At 35.2% G+C, this 26,786-nt stretch overlaps 1 protein-coding gene across 1 annotated transcript in view; it reads right to left on the bottom strand.

Annotated features, from left to right (window-relative positions):
* LOC149798610 (uncharacterized) overlaps positions 1-26,786 on the bottom strand; it is a 141,670-nt gene that overhangs the window by 104,269 nt on the left and 10,615 nt on the right. The window contains exons 3-15 of the mRNA XM_089957272.1: positions 26,213-26,361; positions 22,334-22,464; positions 18,664-18,793; positions 17,856-17,924; positions 17,296-17,408; positions 16,242-16,323; positions 14,909-15,076; positions 13,973-14,059; positions 8,691-8,785; positions 7,165-7,266; positions 6,800-6,860; positions 5,909-6,013; positions 1,818-1,882 (exon numbers count right to left, since the gene is read on the bottom strand). Coding sequence (XP_089813398.1) covers positions 1,818-1,882; positions 5,909-6,013; positions 6,800-6,860; positions 7,165-7,266; positions 8,691-8,785; positions 13,973-14,059; positions 14,909-15,076; positions 16,242-16,323; positions 17,296-17,408; positions 17,856-17,924; positions 18,664-18,793; positions 22,334-22,464; positions 26,213-26,361 — 1,357 coding nt within the window. The remainder of the gene's footprint in view (positions 1-1,817; positions 1,883-5,908; positions 6,014-6,799; positions 6,861-7,164; positions 7,267-8,690; positions 8,786-13,972; positions 14,060-14,908; positions 15,077-16,241; positions 16,324-17,295; positions 17,409-17,855; positions 17,925-18,663; positions 18,794-22,333; positions 22,465-26,212; positions 26,362-26,786) is intronic.

The following is a 26,786-nucleotide window of genomic DNA, read 5'->3' as shown; positions in this document are numbered from 1 at the left end:
GTTATAATTAATTTTAAAAAGTATCTGCAGCTAATGCCTTGACAGTTCTAACGCAATAACACTAAATGCCGCTCCAGATTTTAATATCAGCCGTGTTCAACTCGTGCTCGCGCTGTACCAGCTGTGTATAACCCGTGCTCGCGCTGTATCAGCTGTTTATAACCCGTGCTCGCCCTATAACTATTACATCTTGCTTTCAGACCTCTTGCATTAAATATATTCAACATATAATTAAATATGAACAAAATATAATTAGTTGTAAGCAACCTCTAATTAAACATACACAGCGTATATATAGGTTACTACATTAATATTGGAAAATATGAACGAGTTTTTCGGATGTAAATACTGCACGACCATGGGAGTGCAGTGTATCTATTCGATGAACGAATTTATATGTTCCCTTACAAATGCAGTAACCTTTTTATTATATGCTCATTTTCTTATTCTACCTATGGCTTAATTATGTAAACAAAAATACACTTCACGAAACAAAGTAACTGAATGTATGCCGTATTACAAACTAAATACGCAAACACAGATTCATCATTACACAACAACAACGTTATTAATGCTCACATAACTCTGCCCAGATAAATTTGAGCTTAGTCGCGCTCTAGACATAACATTCGAAAGAAAATGGTGTTTTGTTCTACTTAAAATTGAAATTTGGATTCATATTGTGAATGAATGCGCATTGCAACAACGTTTCCATTTGATCTGGAATGAATAGATTTTGGTATTTGTGCAGTTTCTACGAAATTTCGTGATTATGGACTGGATTTATCTGTGCCAATTCTATATGAAGTACATCGGATTTCAGCGGCGACGGAGCAGCGTGTTGACATATGCAAGTATGTTTCTGTTCTGCCATGAAATGTTTGAAATCATAATGTGGGATAAATATGAAGTCGTTCGATTGGAATTATCAAAAAGACGCTATGGAATATACTGTTTATTTACTTTTTAAATGCAGTAAAAAGGATGTGTAATCGAGCTTGAGAACCCATGGCATGGCTCATGTAATTCGAATCTGCTGAACTAAGAAAGTACATATTGAGGAGATTCGGGACGTAAAACTGTAAGTGCATTTTTGCCATTCTTATTACCAGCTTAAAAGGACAGTTTATGCCTTGTCACTTGCATGTTATTTGTAGGTACTTAGCAATTTTATGAAATCTGCGTCAATCGCCAGCCTAAATCCGAAACGTTGTATCGAAAACGTTTACGCGGAATGTAGCAAACCAGTTGGTATGTAGCAGTCCACGAAACATCTGCTTTAGTTCATTCAGAAATAAATTTAAATAACCAAAAGGTAAAGCGCCTACTACGTTAGTGTACATGATTTGTTTACAAATCAAAAGTGCTGGCGTCTGCGTCCATTGTTTGTTTACAATAGAAATTAGTTCCTTTATGAGTGCAATAGGAAATGAGCGCGAGTTCAATATCGTAAAATACTGAACAATTCTGACAATATAAAGTTAACGGAGAACAAAATGAGCATATAACAATTAAATATATACAACATAAAACAAATAGTGTAGCTAATATGATACGAAAGCATAACATGCAATAAGGAATGCAAAGTTTTGTATTAAAACAGTATAAGTATGACAGCAGCATTAAATGGAGTTTCCACCGTATTTGTTCAAACTGGGCCACTTCAGACAATTATGGCGTCCTATGATCTAACTAACCAATGAAAACTCATCCACATTAATAGTTGTCGAGGATGCAGAATGTTGCATGTCATCAAATCCGTGTACTGGGGACAAATCATGGAATAGATAATACGTATTCATAGATGATATACTTACATCTCGTACTCGTCCTTATAAAGACCCATTTCTTCACCGAGATATTCGCTGTATAATGCCCAGCCCTGAAAAATACCGAAGGTTTTAACTGCTGGAGAGATGCATGGATAGGCAACGTTCAACTGATAAATGCCACTCGAACAAAATGATTAGGGAAAGATGAACTTGGGTAAATTTGAAGATATAATGAAAATCTAATTTCGTAAGCTCAAAACAAATTAAGGTCCTATAAATGCTAACGTGGCTGCCATATTTAAAACACCAAAAGCATATTGTAAAAATAAGAAGAATGGTCATATCTAATATAAGAAAGCATGCCTGGTTATTGTGTTATGGTTATAGACAGTTTCCACCGTTAACAAATGAACCGCGAAAGTCGTGTTAAAAACTGAATTAAAATCAAGTAACACCTACAGTAGTGTTATAATAGCGCTTTTGCATTTTTCTTATTGATCTAGGTAGCGACCTTCTACTAGCTATGACTTGGTGAAAGTTTTCCCTTGCAAGAGGATAGTCATGCGGGGTAGAAAACTTTAACCTCAATCAGTAATCGGCAAAACGACTAACATGACATTATTTGTATACACGTTTTTGATTGTGTCACACGCTAAATTCACCCTCACATCGATATCAACAGTAAGTCGACTTATGCCATCAGTTCTTCCTCCATTTCCTCAACTAATATTCGACTGTTTCCCTTCTTTTGAAAATCGTTCTTCCATAAAGTGCATTATGATGCTGACACTAAAACACTAGGTTACTGTTGAAATCATTGTAAGTGTTGCGAGTTCATGTAATGGCATCACAATATTTTATCTGTTTTAGCACTTTTTTAACTTTGATATCTTATTTCTTATATCACATAAGATAGCCTGTATTATCCAAAAGACTATTAATTATGGGCTGAATGTCGGTTTTGTCGATTTCGGAAGGTTTTTATATTGACATTGTTGATCTCTCTTGTCAATATGAAATGTATTTATGGACCTAATGCATGAGGAGTATTTAAGTCTCCAACGAACCCGAGAACCTGGATGGTGTCGTCCTGACACTGTTACACAGAGAAATGTGTCCTTGCTGAATAACAGTCGATATCTTTCTCCTGTTTTTTGAATCGTTATTGGTGCAACATAAGCAACGGAGAATACAAACGGGGTCGGTTTTCTTATTAATTGTACTTCTTCAATGTATTAACAATCCATGAGTGGTGCAGTCGAAGGTCGTGTGTTTTCAAATCCTATTGCAATTATTTCAAGCTGGGATCGAGATGGTATTTCCAAAGTAAGGTGGTCCCAACGGTTGATTATTTTTTGGCCCTTAACACGATTATATTGACGTGCATATAAGGGCATATTAACACGGTATTGAAGCAGACAAGTAGAATGAAATTTCTATCAACATTAGCATCATAGATCAGCTGATTAGACGCCTTGTCGGCAAATTCTGCAAGCTCATCACCACGTTCGATAAATTGTCCTTGTTGATTTAACACGAGACTGCAACATAAAGTTTTGAATGCCGTATCATTGGAATCAAACTTAGATAAAGAATCTCTAGACTTAAATGTTTTGGTTTCAGCATTAGGATTTTCCGATGATTGCCGATGATTGCCGATGATTGCCATAGTTCTACTAATTGAAAACTAACAGACCACGATTTTGTTAGAGGACTCATGCATACTAAAGAAACAATATCCGGATATATCAGGATCTTTCAGGAACAAGTCTAAAATCACCACTTGGATGAAACCCAGCAATATGATACACCAAATACGCTAGAGGTTCCAATATGTGCCGTCAGAAAACTTATTGTGTTTCTCTGACAATATGGTCTTGTCAACAAGGACTTTGATATCAGACAATCAGTCAATGATTTTTGCATCCCTGTATTGTTTTGTAGCAGCAATTTCGTCATCGATCGAATCTTATATTTGTCGAAGTCGGTTTACATTTACAGTAGCGCCTCCATTCATTTCATGAGCAGACGTTATAACGTTTGATACCGTGTCTGTGTCGACGTAGTCTTTAATACACACATTCGATGTACCAGAGTCTTTTATTCAGCCAGTTCTTTGCAACAACGTCTTGAATGTCCACGATAGCTGTTTAAAATGTGCCAAGTGTAACAATCTTCAAGAATCACAAGGTCGTCCAGGTCAAGGACAGCAAAATCTCGGCTGATAGTCATATCCGTCTTGGTGGCATACTTTGTCAGATCCATAACAACGCGTCGACGGGCGGTTGGTTGTTGTTGTTGTTCTAGGGTTTAACGCCATTTTTCAGCACAAGATAGGCTATACATGGCGGCCAGTATAACTGGTGGAGGAAGAACCCTGGAAAACCCAGGGAAGAACCACCGACCCACGAGAAGCTACTGGCAGGCTTTCCCACGTACCCACGCTAGCCGAGCCTTGGACTCGAACACACGCAGACAGAGGTGAGATGGCAGTGATCCGGAACGGTGAGCGCTTTAGACCACTCGGCCACTCGGGGCCCCGACGGGCGGTTGGAATTCCGTAATTGCTAATATGCATTTTGTATCAAATGAAGCGTACTTTAATGTAAAATTAATACATGTTTGGAGAACGCTCGAGTGCACGCAACGCTTTAACAACAAGACGTCCACATATTGTCCACTCCAACTGAGTTCATAAATTATAGTGCTCAATAATACCGTAGCAGAAGACTGCTTCGCCTTGGTTTCAGTAATCAACGTTTTAAATGGTGGTGCACGTGTTAAAATGTCAAAGAATATCGTTGTCACCATGTATACGACCCAATGCGTCCCAGGACCTATTATTGGTTCATGGCGGGTAAGGGTTTGTGTTGAACATGTTAACATATATGGGCGTGGCGGAATCTCGACCGCTACTGTGGAATGATTTAAGAATGATTGATTATTTGGACATCCGTACTCTCAGGAATCATTGTTAATTTCTTCCAGTTCTCAGTCTCAGATCGGGAATGCACTGCAGAGCCGTATCGCGAGTGGTAAACACCGTTTCGTTCAATCGCAGCAACAATGAATAATGAATCCACACGCACAATTGGGTCAAATCCCGCTGATGCGATTCGGGACAAAGCTGCCACCTTTACTTACAAAATGGTTTCACAACCAACGCCGTTAGACCCACTGGGTAAACATTTTGATCGGAATTTGTATGCATCAGGGAGTTAGAGGGCGGACAACGTCGCTACTCTGACCCAGTGTGGTCCATATATGTATTTACAGCCTTGTATCGGATTGATACTCCGAGGAAACCAACACGTTACGTTTAGCACCATGAATCCAACCATTCGAAGGAAAGTGTCATGGTATAACATTTGTGCGAGAGGAATTATAATGTATTCCCTTGGATACTGAAACACAAACAACAAGATTTTAGAGCATCAATTGCAATCACGTGGTGCCTGTTATAAATAGTAACAGCATCGAGGAATAACCGCCACTTGTTGTCTATCGGTTGCAAGCAAATTTTGGTAAACCGGTACGCGCGTATTCGATGATGCCGCGGCCGAATAAGAATTGTGTCATATGCGAACTATAGCAAAGCGTCTACATGCATATCATCTCGGATCTCTTTCTCAACAAATACACGTACAAATCTATTCGCTTTTTTTCGTTTTCGGAGGCGAGACCGCTTTGTGGACCGACTACAAAACTAATTGCAGTAATAAGGATTCCGAATCCGTGTGTAACATTTTCACTTCGTCGCCAACAACGGCTATATCTTGTTGTAAAGGAATTCATACATCACGAGCTTAGATTGATTAAGCACTGATGCGTTCGTGAGTATCGGCTTTGTCAGCTTAGTTTCGACTGAATACGGTGCACGGCTATGCGTCCGTCATTAAATATTTTGCGTGAGACAAATGTACAAATACTATCATCCTATAAAACCTAAGCAATAATGGAGTAGTGGCAGGAATCGAGCTGAGTCCAGAGAGAGAGAGAGACACACAGACATACATATACTGTTCATTTAATTTGAGTTTCTACATATTATTCTAACATTAGAGAATACGAAACATGAAAATCGACAGCATCTTTTGGGTAAAGAACCAAGCACACGAGAAAGTCTCAAGTCCTACCTCTTGGTATGCTGAGTAGAATGGAAACCAGTTAGGGACATTGTAGAATGAAAGAATACTATTCTTCCGGAAATCCGGTAAACTTGCATACATAGAGTAACTGTGCTAAAAAAGAAAGCATACAAAATAGATAACAAATAAAGATACAGACACATACAAATAACACTATTAAAAAGCATATATGTTAGTAAGATCATATTCGTTCTTTCTCGTGTGGATTTTAACTATTTATTTTAAATTGTTCTTGACAACGCAGACGCTCATGTAATATGGTCTTGGACATTGACAACGTTGCGCACCGGAAGTGAGATACAGAGCGAGCATTTGACCAGTTCTCTTTCATATCCAGTGTATATTTCTAGTGGTAGGAAGGGCATCATATTGTATGTACGTGTACATCCCATCGTATGCAAAATTATTTTAGTGAACAAGTCATTCAACAAGGTAAAGGAATGTGTAGATCTTAAAACAAAACATTTTTAAAACCTCTTGACTGATGAAACATGCTTACATTGGTTCCGCATTGTTTTATTTACTTTTGGAACAGACGTTACAAAGCAAGCAACGTGTATCTAACATATGGCCCGCAATGGCTGTATATTTATATATATATATATATATATATATATATATATATATATATATATATATATATATATATATATATATATATATATGCACACACACAAAACGGAAATCATTTATGAAGAGCAAAATCATTAACATCATCATCGTCGTCGTTGAAGCAAAAGCAGTTTTTATTTGCTATGGGCATTCATTTTATTAAAAATAGCAGCAGTGGTAGTAGCAAAAATTGTATAAAGATAGACAGTCAGACAGATATATATAATTCAGATAGGATTCTATTCTCTGTATACATGCGTATTTCACCTGCATATGGTGCCCAGGATTTGCCTCATGTAGAGAAAGCGCCATCATTTCGAAGAAAGGTCTGAAACATTTAGTACAAATTTCGCAAAATTTGTCTCCAGAAGCAAATGATACCGAACTTTGATCCAGTTGACTAATAATTGACTTCAGCACATTAAATAGATTTTTGAAAAATGCAGTGCATTACTAAAATGAAATTCTAAATAGTGAAATATGTAATGAATTTCATTTATATTCACTAGAATTTTATAACTGACCGTTCATAAGACTTAACTTATGACACAATTTACAATTTAAAAAAATTAATAAAAAAAGATATATAAATTCTGTATCTGTATATCTGTCTAATATGAAATTGTACAAACACTTCTAGAGGTCTGAATAAATTAATGGAGAATACACCAGGCGAATCCTCGCTTGCACCGCTGTAACCTCCTCCAAGACCATCATAGGCTGTCTTCTCTACCCTGAATGTACAAGTAAACGTCATGTCAGATCAATTCGAATCAATAAATGTACTCTTCTTTATTCAAGGTGATGAAACAAAAATTATAATCATTTCTACTGGGTAGCGCTTTTCGAATGATTCTATAAATATGATTTAAAATGGCGAATTCAAACGACTCATTCCCGTAAGATTCTCCAAGGCCAGGACCAAATTTAAAGAGACAACTCCACATCCATAATCGGAATCCCTCTCTCCTTTTCATGTCTAGTGTTTGATATTCGGTCAGATGCTCATATCAGTAGCAACATAAATCTTATTTTTTATTCGCGATCAAAAGGCCTGTTACATAACCCGTGTCCTTTGACCTTCGTAAGCTGAGCATCTGGTAAATTCAGATATTGTTTTGAAACACCTGCTAGTAAGCCTAATTATGCTTACCGTTCAAACAAAGAGTCAGTCAAATGTTTCACCACCATATGATAGCTGTCAAAACTTAAGGTTTTCCAAGGTGCGAAATTCAAGGATCAGCAACTTAGATTTTTTTTTAAGTTTAGCAAAGTCAATGTCAGTCATTATTAAATTAGTGGGATGGATTTAAGTGAACAGAATATAACATAACCTTGAAAAAGAACCAAAAATACATGTGTTTTATGGTCTTTTCTATTAGTTCACTAAACTAAATGTCTTCATGCCCTTGGTAATTATATATTTATTCAGTGTATGATACTTGTTCAAAACCCAACTATTAAAGGGGAACATACAATGAGAGAGATAACCTATTTACCCAGTTTGGCCCCTTTCCATAGGTGGTCGCTATTACGAGGTTTGACTCTCTCTGTCTCTCCCTCCCTCCCTCTCTCTCTCTCTCTCTCTCTCTCTCTCTCTCTCTCTCTCTCTCTCTCTCTCTATATATATATATATATATATATATATATATATATATATATATATATATATATATATATATATATATATATATATATAGAAATAGATGTGGAAGAAAAGGAAAACCCTTGAAATATTGCTAATCTCATGAGGAAAGAAAGGCATCAAAATTGGACATTTGTCACCTAATCATTCGTTCTAGACGTTAATACAGGTGAAAATTGTAATATAGCATTATTTAATACTGCTTTTCGAGTCTTACTTTTTCAAGAACGAGTTCAGTACTATATTAAGAGTATGTGTTTAGGAAAAAAAGCTCCTCCCATAAATTTGTATATAACAGCCATCCAATACAGTGATTATCACACTTCACATGAAAACAAACTTACATTATCTCACCTTTTGCATAAGTTATGCGACGGAGTTTATATCTGCTAGGAAGAGATACAAAGGATTGAGATTAAAGCTAGGGAACTATTTTGGAGCAATATTGAATCACTTCCCAAACGTAGGTCAAGCTTGTTTTAATATAATAAAAAGCATACATAAGATACTTACCTTAGTGGAACATTTGGTATGTCTTTGAAAACGCTGGATAAGTGGGGATTAATACGTTCAAAGACCGTCTTCCTGTACTGTTCCAAAATTAATTCCTGAATTTACAAAATAATTAATTATCCAAAATATAAATATATTTGTTGGTAAAAAGTGTCATATATATATGAAACAAGAAGACAAATGTACAGGTTATGTGTTTTAGAAACATTGTGAAAAAAGGTTTAATTAAGACTGAATTTAGAAGAAATGGTGATGAAAAGTTACTCTGTGAGCTAACTTACCGACTATATAAGACGAATAAACGGAAGGCAAATGAGAGTTCTTATGCAATTACAAGAACTATTTTGGATGGTGCAAATAAAAACCTTTCTAACAATAAACAAGGGTGTGACAATATGTCATAGACATAAATCAGTCACGACTAAAACTCCCCAAACGCGTTCCTTCTGCTAGAAAAATTACAAGAAAACAATCAGATAATTCTTTCATTGAAAGAATATTCAAAATAGACTATAAAACTTCAAATCAACGAATTCGAACATTGCTAATCAATAATAATCAATATGACTATATTATCAAAATATGCCATACCGATCAAACTGAACACCTTTCATGATTATTGTAGAAATATACACTCGTCCCAGGAGAATAATGGCGAGAAGGGTGAAAATGAGGAACCATTAAACATACAACATTACACAGGATTTAATGAACAAATATCTTCAAAAGAAATGCTCTGAGTGCAGCGAAATTTGAAATCTAATACGTCGCCTGGTGATGAATCCATCTTGGATAAATATTTGAAATCTGCAAAAGAAACCTTTCTTTCTAGCGTTTAAACCTTATAATATGATCTTAAATACAAGTATCGTTCCAGACACCTGTACTGCAGGGTTGATGAAAGCCGTATGTAAAAACAAGGGAGATAACTCTGGCCCTACCTATAGCAGGCCTATTACTGTTCTAAACAATAGAATGTTGGTTTTCTCCAAACGAAAACAATTAATCATCTGAGACAGAGGCAGTTCCTCCTAAAGGATACTGCACAACTGATATTCTATTGTCTTATATTCCATAACAGAACCCTAAATAGAAGAGACAAAACATTCATTTGCATTTGTAAGAATTTTTCTCAGGCTTTGACAGGGTAAGTTTAAAAAATATGGAGAAAACTGATTGATAGTGCTACTAATGGAAATTCCTCAAAGTAATAATGAAATTGTATATGAGTGTGAAGTCTTGTATTTTCCGTAATGGAAATAAATGGTAGCTATTTACTTGAACTACATGAATCAGAAAAGATAAAAACTTTTCCCCTATATTACTTGCCCTTTGCCTGAATGCCATCGAGAAATCACTGATTAGCTAGATTATTTATGGCATAACAATTGATTTAATGGATATGTCATTGAAAGCGAAAATGATGCTTAAAATTATTGATTGGCTCTAGTTTTAAAGATATGATACTGGGTCAGTATATGGCGGAGGACAAGTGAGTTATAAAGGGAATGGGTATCAATTTAAACCAGAAATGACTAAAACGCATATTTGATTGGATCTATGAATATGAGTGGGCTTGAATAGTACTTGCTTTTCAAGCAAAACAATGAGTGATGCAATCTGCAACTGGCATTGCGTCATACATGGTATGAATTGCACCATGTTATTCCTCGAAGCCATTGATGGTGCAATCGTAAGTAAGCTTACATCACTCTGCTGAACAAATTGCCCTATAACAGCTCTAGAAATCATAGTGTCGTGCTCTTTTATTTATCAGTGATTGATTTTGCAAAGGGGCACATTTCTGTTTAGCCAAACTGAGCAGAAGTGCCTCGTACTTGATTGAACAATGCAGATAACTTCTGCCATATTTGTGTTGAAATGACTTTTGCATCGCAAAAGCGCAGTAGAACCACTACAGATAAGAAAGCCTTTCACGTTTATTTTGGCTGCAAAATTGGAGATCAGGACAAGATGTGGGCCCCATACATATGCTGAAATACTTATGCAACAAATCTTCAGCAATGGTTGAACAGGAACAGGACATCTATGTATTTTGCTGTGCCAATAATTTGGAGAGAGCCATCATATTATATTAGCAATTGCTACTTCTGCATGGTGCCTCCAGTTGGGAAAGGTGTGTCAAAGAAGAAAAGGTGGACTGTGGATTGTCCAAACATTCCATAAGCTATCCGCCCAGTACCCCACGGAGAAGGACTGCATGTTCCTGATGCACCAGAATCATTTTCACATGAGTCAGACGAGGAAGAAGAAGCGGATGAAAATTCTAGTAATGAACTATCAACCAAACATGATCCATATTTTCTCCCATCCTCCTCCTCTGAACCACAATTCATAAGACATGTGGAACTGAATGACCTTGTCAGTGATTTTGAACTATCCAAGAGTAAAGCAGAGCTGTTGGGCTCCAGACTACAGCAGTGGAATCTCCTGACAGGTAATGTTAGGGTTTACATGTTCTGTGACTGTCAAAAGGATCTTGTCCCATTCTTCTTCATGGAAGGTGATCTGGTAGCCTGCAACAACATCGATGATGTGATGGCAGCTCTCAACATCGTTCATGATCCAGACGAGTGAAGACTGTTCATTGATTCATCGAAGACGAGTTTTACATCTGTTTTGCTGCATAATGGCAATGTTTTGCCGTCGATTCCAGTTGATCATGCAGTCCATATGAATGAAACCTATGAAAACATTAAACAACTTTTGATGTGCGTAAACTATGACAAACATCTGTGGCAATTCTGTGGTGATTTGAATGTTCTTGCTCTCTTGCTTGGTCTGCAGACTGGATACACAAAGAAAGTACTGCTGTTTTCTCTGCGAATTTTATAGTCGTGCGAGATATTCCCACTACATCAAGCGATATTGGCCACTCCGGCAGTTATTGAAGCCTGGGAGGAAAAGTGTTCAGCATCCACCACTTGTTGAATCAAGCAAGATTTTGTTACCACCCTTGCACATCAAGCTGGGTCTGATGAAGAACTTTGTCAAGGCCATGGACAAAACACAACCAACTTTCAAGGACGTCCATGGAAAATTTCCAAGGCTAAGCTAAGATAAATGAAGGTGTCTTTGTTGGTCCTCATATTCGTGAACTTCTTCGAGATGATGCGTTTGACCGTACACAGCGTGGCAAGGGAAACACTCCTAAAAGATACTTCAAACCGAGTTGGTATTGGTTAATTCTGGATGTTCCATGATTCTGTAAATTGCTCCGAGTCTATCCAATTTTTAGCAAAGAGATACTGATGCTTTTTTATCAGACTGGAATAATATATTACTAAACAAGTATCTAGATAAATATATACAGACTGTCCCTTCCAAATCTCTGTATAATCGTATACAAACTGTCCCTTACAAATCTCTGTATAAACGTATACAAACTGTCCCTTCCGAATCTCTGTATAAACGTATACAAACTATCCCTTCCAAATCTCTGTAGAAACATATACAAACTGTCCCTTCCAAATCTCTATAAAAATCATATATAATCTGTCCCTTCCAAATCTCTGTAAAAACATATATAAACTGTCCCTTCCAAATCTCTGTATAAACGTATACAAACTGTCCCTTCCAAATCTCTGTATAAACGTATACAAACTGTCCCTTCCGAATCACTGTTTAAACGTATACAAACTATCCCTTCCAAATCTCCATAGAAACAATAGAAACATATATAAACTGTCCCTTCCAAATCTCTGTATAAACGTATACAAACTGTTTCTTCCAAATCTCTGTATAAACGTATACAAACTGACTTCGGCCTCAGAGCTTGATTACAATACCTGTGTAACCATAAACATCAATCAGCTTCGACAGCTGTCCGGGTGTCTACCCATACTCTGAGAACTGAAACAAGGCGAATAGAATAGATTAAAGTGAAAGACAATATATGTTCTGAGACGGCCCATGGTATAGAAGCTGAACATCGTTTTCTTTTAGCATGCGCTGTGTATTCGTACTGAAAATAATATGTTCTCTAGCTACATTTGCTTATGAAGCATTTAAAACAAGAGCTTATTATTTCTAGTAATTTATTAAAAAGATTGCGTTTATTTGTCCATTCTCTTTTTTTCCAGCTCTTAAGGATAACGGTTGAGAATTTCAGGTTTATAGTTGTACATACATCGTTTGATAGATACGCAATATGTGTACTATTCGTAATATCTACATAGTAAGAAAGTAGATGCGTATTGTTTACAAATTATTTATCGTAATTTTCATCTTTCTTTCCATTTATATCAACATCCATGGATTTAAGTTTGTACTTGCTCGCATTCCGTTGAAGTATTGAAAGTAATATTACTGCCGTTTGGGGTTAACTGTGAAAAGCATGATATCCTCCATGGCTGATGCACACGAATGTAAAGTGAGATACCAGTATTTGGCATCTTGTGTCGCTTATTGCAACGTGAGTGTAATAAAGAGTGTGTCATTGTTATTAGTCATGTGTCAACCCCCATCTGTTTCATATAAAGCTCCGCCAAATTGTATAGGCCTTATTCTAGCAAATAAGGCAAGGAAACGTACTAATGCGCTGACATTTGACTGTGGACCCCATGACGTAAATAATGGCATTATGACACGTTTCAGGTGTCATTTACTATATATAAATAGTAACAATTAAATTTTATACATATGTTCGATGTTTTGACAAGAGCGCGTTTATTGATGTTCTGAAGCGGTTGCTCTTGTCACATTCCCCATCTTTTCGAGGACCTAGAAAACATAAACTACAGACATGAACCATTACATTCTGAGATCACAGATGAGCATGGCACGATAAAATTCCATTATCCGTGTTTACAACTAGCCTTTTTACTGAACATGGCATAAAATAAAAAAGCCGTATTTGTAAATAGATTCACAAGACAAATTAGGAACTATACAGAAAACTACGCAACCATCCAAAAGAACATAAGGAAACCTCAATTCGGTCATACCATTTAATGATGTGCAGGTGGGCCCACCATCAAAGCAATCTAACCAACAAAGGCATTGGTTCAAATGGCCTGATTATTATCCTAGCTGACCAACAAAGACTGAGTGAAGTCTTTAATTTCTATTTGGTAACAGTGTTCACACTAACTCAAACAACCACCTTAGCCCAGAAAACAAAATCAAAGAAATATTCATACTGCTTTTGACATTAATGCTGTAAACGAAACCTTGGCTTCAGGATAAATAAAAACTAGTGGAATAAAGAAGGCTATTCTTGCTTTTTGTTACTTATTGTTTCTTCTTTGGTGTATACTTACTGAATCGTTTGAATAGAATCGATGATCGTTAAGGAGACTGTCAAAAAATTCCTTCACTGAACCACTGAATCCGAGCTTTTTCACAATCTGCAAAAAGAAAACAGAAAGGATGATTACGGCATTCGCTTGCTTATTCTTTTTCTTTTATCCTGCGAATGAAGTAAAATGTATCTGGCTTAATGCATTGAATTTACCATTGTCGAGCGAATGAAGTAAAATATCTGGATTAATACATTGAATTCACCATTATCTAGCTGAACGGTAATATCCTCTAACCAACGTCGTTGTGATTGTGAAAAGTGAATTCTTATCCTGGACTGTATTTCGTTTTACAGTGTCATTTTGGACGATATCGGTTGAACAACACAATGACACGGTATAAAAAAGACTGAAGTTTGTATCATCATATAAAACTGTTGTCCGGCAATTGATCAGAAAAGGTTTACTGTGCCCTGGAAGGTATTTTAGAAGACACAAAAGATTGCAGTTTCACACGTTGTCCATTGTGGGTCTTTGTTAGTACGGGAAAAACTTGTCCTTTATGACTGCTGAGTTCTAAAAGACCCCTGTGTCTAACACGGCAGAGCACATTCCCACCCAAACTATAGTGTTGTATCCTCACCCCTCAACGAACACATTTCCACTATATGAATAGAAAAACTAGTTATTCGAGTAGAACGGATCCTGGTTCATTCTGACCATTGTGAATGAGTTTTAAGAAAGCTTCACCCGGTTTAGTTTCATCCAAGCAAGATAACCTTTTATCTTTTTCTGACATTGTACTCGAAAGGCCAGATGAATAATTCAGACCGAGTTTGGATGATGTATGAAATCGGAATGAAGTCTTCAGACTGTCTCGAAATGCACATACGTCATTACTTCAATAACCTGCATCTTTATTTATCAACCGAGAAAACAGGGAGATAAGAAGAATACCTGGCTCATATCCCCAGAGATCCTTTCCACCTCCTTTAAACCAACGGCATGCACCTCCTCCGGAGTCATGTTAAAAGAAATGTGCCATCGCAGACACGCCCGGTAGTAGTTGTGGGTAGGATCCCACGCCATTATGCCATAGGATTTCCGTGTCTGCTGCATGTAGGACTGTATTTATAATAATAATAATAATAATAATAATAATAATAATAATAATAACAATAATAATAAAGAATAGTAATGGCAGACAGGATATAACCCAGTTTACATTATTGAAAAACAATAAGTGCAACTTATATACAAGGATTTTATATTAAACGCATCAGAACAAAGAAGGAGAAAGGAAGGCCCCATACTTTTGGTAAGTTCATTAGGACATTGTTTACTGTGTGTAGATTCCAATAACATAGGGCTCATTATTGTATAGCAGTATTAAATTGCTTTACATAATCTTAACGTTCCGAACGCTTATTGTGTAGATGTTACTTTCACCGATCATGTCCTTCATATATCGTCCGTACGATCCAAATCATTTACACTAATACATATTGGGGTATTTGGCAAATAAAAATGGTGTTTTTATCTTTTCTGTACACGAGTAAATAGCTCTGGTATGAGGAGATGTGCCATTAACTAATGTAGGAAAGTCTTGAAATCCCTTCTTGTCCTTTCTGGTTCTAAGTACCCTCATTTGCATAATAAAGGAGAACGGATACTATTTAATGGAGTACATGGCGATTTTTCTGTTCTGTGAATGTGATTCCCTGGCAATACAAGGGAACTCTCTTGTCGAACATAAGGATCGAACCCAAGAACGAAAACCGACACACTGATCATTTTGGAAGCACTTAGATAAAACCCTACAACCTAAGAGAAACTAGTGGAGACTTGAAACGTTATGAAATACCAGACTCACTCGATAATCACCATCCCTTTTGACAGCACGAATACTACACACAGTAATGCAATGCCACTCAAAATAGTCCTATCTCAAACTAAGTATAGGTAAGTCTTAAAAACCATACATGGGTACGTAATGATGACCAATTCGTCTACGTCGTCTGTCCTGAAGCCGCTACCATCATCACGAAGATTTTTCTATTAATGACAATTATCAACTAAAACCACTACAATGCTAATTTTACACAGTCTTATTTTATTTCGATCTTTGAAATAATGCCAAATTTGTTTCAAAAGAAAAAAAATTCAAATAAAGGGTAACTGTTTAAAATAAGCATAGCAATGCAATATTAGTGTACTTATCTGACTAGAGGGATGAAAATTTAGATATATAGAATAAAAAATAGATAGATGTAATTCTGTGAGTTCTTACGTTGATCATATAGTTCTTCACTTGTCTAAAAGCGCTGATATATGACTCTACCGCCTGTCTTCCTCTGTTTCGAAGGCTGACCCTATATAGTATATCAAACAATACATTTTAAGCAGCGCTTTCGCTTTCAAAAATATGAAAAAATCATAGAACGAAATCAAACTGTATTTAAGTAATAATAGAGCTAAGATTATTTTTCTACAGGTTTAAGAATTGTCAGATAAAACATTTCCTGGTCTCAGACTAGGATACTGAGAAAATATTGACATGTTCGCAAGAAAATAGGAGACATTATAATATTATCATTTGTTTAATTTGCATATTTAGACACAAATTTCACGTTCGCAAAAACCGTAATGAGAAAAAAAAAACTGATATCAAAGGTAGCAGGCAAATTTTGTTTCGTCTTTAATACTTTCACTAGTTTCATCGCTGTTTTGTAAACATAGGTTTCAATATCACAAATATCATGGGCATTCAGTATCACAAATATCATGGGCATTCAGTATCACAAATATTATGGGTATTCAATATCACAAATATCATGGGCATTCAGTATCACAAATATCATGGGTATTCAATATCACAAATATCATGGGCATTTAGTATCACAAATATCATGGGTATTCAATATCACAAACATCAATGGCATTCAAAATAACAAATATCATAGTCATTCAATATATAGTGTCGACGATAAATCTGGCATATTAAAGGTCCTATGGAAAGTAATTTTGATGATTTTTAGTACATGATTTAACCACAGTAAGAAGATTCGTCCTGTTGCACTGTTGTAACAAGTACATACGAATAGTAATTCTGATATTTTTATTATTGCATAAAAGTTTCAATAACACACCATGTATTAGAGAAACTGATCCTAAATTAATTATTATATAGATAAAAGTACATTATTAACTTTAGTGAAATATTTGCTCAAATGTGATTATATTCCTTTAAATATATATATATATATATATATATATATATATATATATATATATATATATATATATATATATATATATATATATGAAACTAGTATGAACTCTACCTATCGGTCTCTGGAATCAGTGAGTTTTCCAAGGTATTGTTGAACGGTCTGTAATATGGTGACTGAATCGGGTCATCAAATATTTTTCCCTCTATTTGTCCGGGCACTTTCTCCTGATGTAGAGCATGTGGTACATGAATTTTAGTTCTTCGTATTAATTGTGGTACATGAAGAATAGTTCTTTATATTAATAATGAAAAGTTCATCTTTAATTTTGACCCCTGAGAACGGACACGGAATGTAGTAAGCGATAGTTGTACCCGAGATAATGCATTCCTACATATACTTGCATTAAAATCGTTGATAGTCAAAATTAACAGAGGACATTAAAAATGCGTCTGCAACATTACGCGTTCCATCAAATAAAAGACAAATTTGGTTCCGTTTCTCTCCATTACCTCATAATGTAGAAAGTCTAGATTGGTTATCATTGCTGCAAAGCCTTATATACTTCCACACAAGTATTGATACGGATGATATATATACAAATCTAATCAGTGAGTGAGAATATGTTGTACATTGTGCAATAATTTTCAAAAATTTTATTATACGAGACTTACCACTGACACGTTATGAAGCGTTCTATTGAGTTGAACTGCAAGTTCAAAACTTTCAATTATTTCATCTATCTGAAAACGAGATAAAAAGAACACAACACTTCAGATGCTGCACAGCATATTAAGTGATGAACTCTCTCTCTCTCTCTGTCTCTGTGTGTGTGTATATATATATATATATATATATATATATATATATATATATATATATATATATATATATATATATATATATATATATATGGTGCATTGCTGATAACCTCTTAATGTGATCTATACATGTTTGTGTGTCGTGCTTTTCAAATTCAAGAATAACTACTGGTGTTCACCTTCTACAATGTAGTTTTGTAGTACATCCATGCCACTGTTTGAAGTTATATATTTTCTTGACGATGAGATTGAGACTGTGTCAAAATGTTTATTTGCTGAATATTTGGTAAAACCAACAGTACAAGGCGGTTTTAGCGCTTCTGGTACAAATCGGGTCCTAATCTGAGACCTAAGTGTCCGTTGGGATGATTCCATGCGCTCTCTTTCACAGACATATTTTAGACTGCGCAGCAGTTTATATTTGATGTAAATACATATAAGAAACTTCTTGTGGCATGTATAATGTTTAAGTGTTCATTTGTTTAAAATTTCTGTCATTCGAGCAAGAGTTTGTGAGTCTACTACTAAATTAATTAACATATTCAAAATACTTTCTCTATTACGTTGCTGAATGCCAAGATTTGGATACGTATGTCGTTAACGTAACGTTATGACACTAATTTATATAAATTTATGTAACAAATATCTTTATTCGACGTACCTGCCTTTGCACAAGATGCAGGCGAACTATATAGTTCTCAAAGTCCCCTCTAGTTGGTGGTGATGCCATTGCCGGACCGGAATATAGCTGTATACCATCCAAAAAAGTCATGGGATTCAGTGCTCCGTATCTATAAAAGGAATAATGGATTGGTCCATAAATTGCAGGCTATTCTAACGAGAGATAAAGGGGATAATCCGAAGCCCTTTGCATGGACCCAGTAAAGGACCTTACAGATGAATGTGATACCATCACAGTCTGATGTCTTCCAAAGTAAGTTTTGTTAGTCTGTTACGTCACTTCTTACTGGAAAAAAAGAAAATGTCTGCAGTTTAAAAATATATTCCCGTTATCTCCGGCAACTTGTATTAGTACATGGAGGTTATTAGTCCCAAAGATGACGAGAATTCCCCAAAGAAATATCTTTTGGCGTCAAATCTACTGGTACGACTTAAACAACGCAACAGAAAAGAAGCGAAATCAACAAGTTTTGTAAGATCAACAAAGCATTAATTTGCCCAGAATACAAAGTAAAGATCAAAAAGACAAAGTATTGTGAATTAAATCCTAAATTTTCCATTACAAGATCAAAAGTATCAAATGTTTCAGATGAATCAGATGAATTCCAATATTCATGAATATCCTGATGTATAAATAGTTTTGAATGTGCTGATATACCGTTAGTCTAGAATGTGTTCATATACCAACAGTTTTGAATATCTGATGTACCACAATGATGTAATCCAGAATGTTTCTGAATAAGTTTTCAATAATCCCAAAGTTTTGTTTTTGTCCAAAATGTCAATGAGCACTTTGTAAATCCAATGAATAATATAAATAAACGTCTCAGGTTATATCATAATAAAATTATAAGTGATGCCACATAATAATCATAAAACAGGAATGACTAATTGTTTACATAGTCTATTTTATAAACAGAACGTCACCAGAACTATGACGCAATAGTATTTTCTGAAAACTAAATATTTCTAATGGAAAATTTCATCAGATTGTAAACAACTTTAGGCCTGAAACTTAAATTTTAATAAACATCTTGTTGACTACTGATAATTATGACAATAATTAAGTAGGCAAAACATGACAATAGGGGAAAACTCTACCCTCATTCACAGTCAAAGGTCGTACTATAGATGTTTCATCGACACCTCGTACGACAGAACATAGCTATCTAAAACTTAATCAGTCAATCAAACAATAAATACAATTTTCCTATGCGAATTCCAGCTGAATTCAATTGAATATACCCAGAGAGTATTCAAGCAAACGATGAACTAAATAAATCCAATTAAGTATGCCCTGTGAGTATTCGAGTAAATGATGAACTAAATAAATTCATGCATTGTCTAACAGAGCAAGACGTATCCTCTGCACAACGTGTAAATTTGAGAAAACACATCGATACCAAAGTATTTTTGTATTTTTTTCTGCTGTTGTTGTTTTCTTAACACTGTGTTATGATTGATGCTCTCACAATTAGGGTTAATGAGTGAAAACAAAATAACCGACTCGCGTAAGGAATTACCTCACTATTCAAACTGCTGAAAAAGTGTAATGCACACAAATCACTGACATTTGTGTTTATTTTATTTTATTTTATAGAGGGACAGTCCGGCTTGTTCTTTTTCACAAAAAGTAGAAGTTTCTTGAATTACCCACAGCATGCAAAGCATGGTTAAACAAACATATCGTGAAATATTTTAAACAACATAAATAATGGCACCAGTTTTGATGGTAATGAACTCAACAGTTTCCACATAGGTGATATAAATGTCTTATGAATTTAACATGAAAGATCTACAAATTTTACATGGTAAGATTCAAGATAATCAGACTTTTGATTTGTCGATTACAAAGCATCAAACAAGATATGCTCCAATGTTTCAGACGAGGTGCAAATTTATTGATTACATTTATTGATCATATCATATAGATAAACATTATCGCAATTGATGGCAAGATGGTTAGTACAATGTGGTATGTTGAAAAATTAGATGACGCATTAAACGTTGATAAGAAAAATATTGGTACTCCTATAAATTTTTCATAAACTTGGAACATATCAAATTTTTACGAGATTTATCTGCACTAAGTCAATAAACAAAAAACACAAAGACGTAACCTTTTCTTGCTGTCGTCCTGTTGGACTGATGATAATACATAAAGACAATTTGTCAAGCGTAAAGTATCCTCTAGATGTCGCTATACCGGTTTAAATGACTAATGTTGGAGATAGTGTAGTCTTAGAAAAGATGGAATTTTCAGAACAACCAAAAACAGTATTTCAGACATCTTTACTACGAGCCTGTACAGTTGCTTTCGCAGATATCAATAAACAATGGGAAATAGTTAAACTGGACAAAAAGAAAATAAGGCACACATAATTAAAGTACAGGTAAGCTGAATAATCTACTTTTATATGGAAATAAGCAATAAAAAACGGTTTATATACATAAAGGTCTGTGTAATACACACTGATGACCAGTGGTAGGCAGACATTGTAGACATGCATGCATAAAACGATACAACAGTGGATACAACCACATCGTGACTGTTGTCAATGTCTTCTATTACAGTGCTTGGTGTTGAGAAAACAGAAGCGAACATTCATCAAATGTCAATATGTTTGACTTCATTTGAGAAATAAAGATCAAAAGCGATGGATCAAGCTATTTGGTTACATGACCACTAACATAAATAGTCATAATTTTGATATCGAAAACAATATTTGCACAGGATGGCAAAGGCTGTAAGTAATTTAAGTGATCTCACTGGTATTTTCCAAACTTAACGGCTTGAAAAAAAAAATTATACTGAGGGAATGTTTCGTGACTTTACAGAACCATATTATCAAACTTTTCTACTGACTTTCTAAAATTGTGGTTGCATGTTACTGAAAATTTATACAAATCTTGATTGGTATCAAAGTAAACTCTTCCCACATCAAAATGTTTTAGTGAATATTTACGTTTTTATATTTTTTAAAAATTTTTTACCATTCTTTCCTGCATGTAAACGTGCAAAAGGATATTTTTGCCTAATTTATTATCACTTGCTTTGGAACCGGTAAATCAGGTATCGAAGCATTCAAAATTGACATAATTTGATATATCTTGCGCAATCATGCTGTAACTGATTCTAAAAGATTGTATCTATTTTGCAAAATGACACTCTGAAAATGAATTTATAAACATAAAACACAGATAAACAACATTGTAATTTTCATGTATCCCGACGAAATGGTGTAACTGTTGTCACTCATTACCGAAATCAACCATGAATCATATCTTCATTTATTTAAATCCATACTTTCAAAATATTTAGTATTGATTTATTTACATAAGTTTACGCGAGAACCAAAGTTTGCAAATTGTACACTCCTCTGGACACGTTATTTTTTTTATAAATGTCCATTTAAAAATGTTTCGCGGTCAATTTCGAAATGAAATTCAGATTGTGAATTGGTATGATAAACGGAAGATTCACTATAAACGAGGTTTCATTATGTTTCTCCAGTTCCATAGCTTAAATTTTCTTTTATTTACAATCTGGTAGTTCCTAGTGGGAGGAGTTGGGGGCATTTGAGAAACTTTTTTTTTGGGGGGGGGGCTCGCGAAACCCGAACATCTGGGTTTCTGAAGTTTTTACTAACCTTGCCCACTCCGACCCATCTAGAAACGTCTGGAAAGTGTCACGTAGGATGTCATAGTTGACCTGGTCCGCACTGTTCAGTTCCGGTCGGCTAATATTATTCAGCCTGACAATAAATTCTCTGGTTTTGTTCTGCCATGATAAAATTACAGTAGTGCTTTTTATATCCGCAGGTTAAAAAGGATAGAGATATGTCGATAAAATGGAATCTAAAATGATCAAGTAATTGTATCGTATCAAAATAGTCAAATAATTTCATGCCAAAATTGTTAACCTAGTGTTCCACAACTATCATGATGGTCATAATATATATATATATATATATATATATATATATATATATATATATATATATATATATATATATATATATATATATATATACTAAAGCAGTTAAAACAAGAAACTTCAGACAATACAAAGCCTATTTCTTTTACGCATTTTTGAACAAAAAAGGACCGCGATTATCATACCGAGCAATCCACGATCAAAGCATTCCTGAAAAACTTGTGACCTTGATCCCAAGGTCAAAATGTTAAGTGATCATGTCGTGGAACGAATTGTCTTACCGTATCAATCACGTATCCAAATTATAAAACATATCAAGGGATTTAAGAACAATAGGCCAGCAAAAACATTAAAACAACAACAACTTAAACTAAGCCCTTAAGACAATTTTTATACTGCGGTGACTTTGACCCCACTGTCAAAGGACAAGCAAACAGTTCACAGAATGAATTGTCAAAGTTTCATGATGATTCAACCAAAGCAGGAATATAATCGATCAAGGGGTTTAGGAAATTTATACCAGTAAGAAATCTTTAACCAAATCCTCAACTCAAAATATATGACTGAGACCTTGACCTAACGTAAAAGAGGAGAGCGCGCATGTCACGGAATGTCTGTTTCATAATAATGTATGCCAATCATGATCAGAATCTATCACGCGGTTTATGAAGTACTTGTAAATGACAACTTTGACCAAATGTCAACAAAATGCTGACAACGACGACGCTTTGATTGAAACATTGCTGTAAATCTTGCCATCGTGTCCCAAAGGACAACTGTTTGAGCCAGTGTGTGAAACGATGAAGTGTCTTAGCCTCCTAAAATATGTGTATGTTAAGTATGTGTATGTGTGTGCATGTGAGGCAATCAATTAAGACACACGAATTTTAGCGAGGACGTCATTTAGTAGACATGGGCAGTCTTATTTCTAATGGTATGAGAAATTTAAGTTTATATTAATGTTTTTGCTGTTCAGTTGATCAGAGAGAAAATCTTATAGGCCATTGTATATAAGAGTGCAACGGCTAATATGGGGCGACACTCCCACTCAATAGACAACGATAACTTCTCAAGATGTCTTCTCGTATTTCTTGTGTATCTAGCTGATATGGAACGTCATGATAAATTCTCCAATGTTCAGGACGAGCTTATGAAAATAATGAATGTTGTTAACAATGGCGCCACTACGGGGTGCGGGAGGGTGCGGACCGCACCGGGTGACACCATCAGAGGGGGTGACACCAACATGACTGTATATAACATTTTTGAATTTTTGTGCAGGAAGGAAGTCCGTGGGGGTGACACCATGAGTTACCGCACATGACTGGCTATACAACTTTTGAATTTTGTGCAGGAAGGAGGTCCGTGGGGGTGACACCATGAGTTACCACACTGGGTGACACCAGCCCTAGTGATGCCACTGGTTGTTAATAATGAAAGAAATCTTGTCTTACGTCAGGTACAGTTTGATCTGGCATTGGACTGGTCACTTGAGCAAGATTTCAGATAATAAAACAAACTGGGTTTGCGCAGAGATTTAAAAATATAGGCTGCCTAATGGAACGAGTAAGCTGTCTGTTCGTTCAATTAATCTATAATCGCAAATCATATACAACTTTGTAAATTGCACTCGCAGAAATCATTGCCTATCATAAATATTTCACCTGACATATATATGCCCAGGTATAGAGGATTATTGCCTCTTAGGTCTGGATAAGAAAGTAAAACCTTAAGCGATAAAATAAGGCAGCATTCGACAGGTACCTACACCCATTTTAATCAAGACTTTTACTTTTATATTTACAACAAAAATACTAACCACCAAAATGACAAGAGCTGTTAATTTTTCGGATTCTGTACTTTATTGTAAATTTACAGAACAAAAGATAAAAAAAAAATGAACCTGAGAAAAGATCCTAAAAATTAAATGAATTCAAAGCTCTATTATGTAACCTGTTACGGTTAAACTGTCTCAAGAAATCCGAGAAACAATTACTGGCTATTCATTTGAACCAAGCGTAACATTCCAGTTTGTATCACCAATAGTTAACATACAAGACCGACCGATTTACCATTTCCACATGATCAAGCGCCAAAGTAGATTGGCATCCATTTAATGATGTCTTTCCAAAAAGGGCTGTACAAGAAAATATCAATCATTTGGTTGATAATAAACCTATGTCACGTTGTCTGAACTGATTCCCTTGTTTTATTACATGGTTAGAGTGATTGAACTGAAGAAACCTTCAATTTTCTTTGGTTTTCCATTATACTTGCTATAAATTATAACCATTACATTTCCACAACTATTATATTAAATACAATTAAAAATAAAGTTTAGAAAACTGTGAATACTTAAATCATGGCATGCACTAACGAAGCTGAATCCGACTGGTAAAGTTGGTCTATGGATGCCATGCTTTTTAGACCATACATTTGTAAATTACCAAAAAAAATGGAAAGCCCAAATCCCAACGTACTTATCACTACTATCGGTCATATAGTAACTTAGTGTTTGTATCGGAGGTGTAGAGGGAAAACACTACCGTAATGCACTTGGGACTCGATCCTCCTACACTGTGTGTAATATTTTTCCTAAGACAAACTGCATCGAGAGTAGTCGCCTGTGGCAATGATGATATACGTACTGTCCGTATATATACATGAGGAATCTCCAGCCATTTATAACATTTGTAACGCGTTCTGATCCGATCAGCCGCATGCACTAAAAACTAGGTTTTCTGTTAAACTTGCTTTACTTAATAATAATAATAATAATAATAATGAGGACTTTGTATAGCGCCTAATCTTTAGAAGCTCTAAGCGCTTTACAACATTAGACAACACCTATAAGATAAAAAAACATATAATGATATGATTACAAAAACACAAAAAATGAAATTAGAAAACATTAAATAAAAAAATAAAAAACAAAAAGAATAGCAATGCAGCTAGTAATTTTACAGTATCATTTTTGACGTAGGTGGCCGTTGCTACGCTTGATACCAATATCTGATAATGTATGTTAGCTACACAGTGACTACCCACAAACTTGATGATATCTGATGTATATATGAAACGTTCAAATCATATAAAGATGTTAATTCTTACTCGAGTTCAAGCATAAGTGCAAAATCGAACATGTGGATTTTAAAATTTTCTTTCTTATCATTGTTTTTGTAGAGATCTAACACATTTGGGTATCCATTTGGTGTCCATATGCAAATAGCAGCCAATAACAGGGATTACCCATCTAAAAATAGTAACCACGTGCTTACTGTCGCTGAATCTCTGTAGTTGCTACATCCAGCCATACAGTCCCATGCACGTCGTGGTAAGATATTAACACCTGTCAGTCAATGGCAGTCGTGAGTTAAGCTGTCACATCTACAGAGTAACACTACAAAGTACTTGTTTTTAAACTGTTGAAATAAAGAACAATACTTTTAACTAATTTTAACTACATCTTCATACAGGAATGTGCTCATGGATAACTTATTAATTGTTGTCCACACATAATGATTTGGACTTTCTCAAACAGAATTCTAGCCTCAATCAAGGAACGGGAAACGGACTCAATATAGAAATTTACCCGTCTGATATCAAAGTGTGAAACATTGTAGGAATCCATTCTGTCATTGTACTTGTAGATCCCCATATAAGTAGAGAATGTTGGATTCTCCGACATCCACCAGTCCCAGAATTCCTTCTGAAGGCTCTTTACATCACCAACCGCGTCACCTTAAAAACACAGATAAATAAATATCTTCTGCTTCTTCCTATATATATATATATATATATATATATATATATATATATATATATATATATATATATATATATATATATATATATATATATATATATATATATATATATATATATTTATATATAGAATGAAAGAAACTAACCTTGCGTTGTTATCATTTATTCTTTCTGTTTACATCATGCGAAATTTATTAAAGAAAAACGTATATTCACGAACCACGCATATGAAGAAGATGCCGGCTGGCGTATGCATCCTTACTGTAGTGTGCATAGCTTGTTCAGATAACAAAATCGCAAGAGACGGGAATATACCCGATTACTTGAAGGTACCTACCATTCACGCATGATAAGTTATAAGGTGCAAAATGACCAAGATTGTATTGTGTCCAGGTTAACTA

Source organism: Sinohyriopsis cumingii, chromosome 5 (assembly GCF_028554795.1).
Source record: "Sinohyriopsis cumingii isolate HCF-2022 chromosome 5, ASM2855479v2, whole genome shotgun sequence".
Classification (NCBI taxonomy): Eukaryota; Metazoa; Mollusca; class Bivalvia; order Unionida; family Unionidae; genus Sinohyriopsis; species Sinohyriopsis cumingii.
Note: the sequence above shows the minus strand (reverse complement) of the source record. Positions and strands in the feature narration are given on the sequence as shown.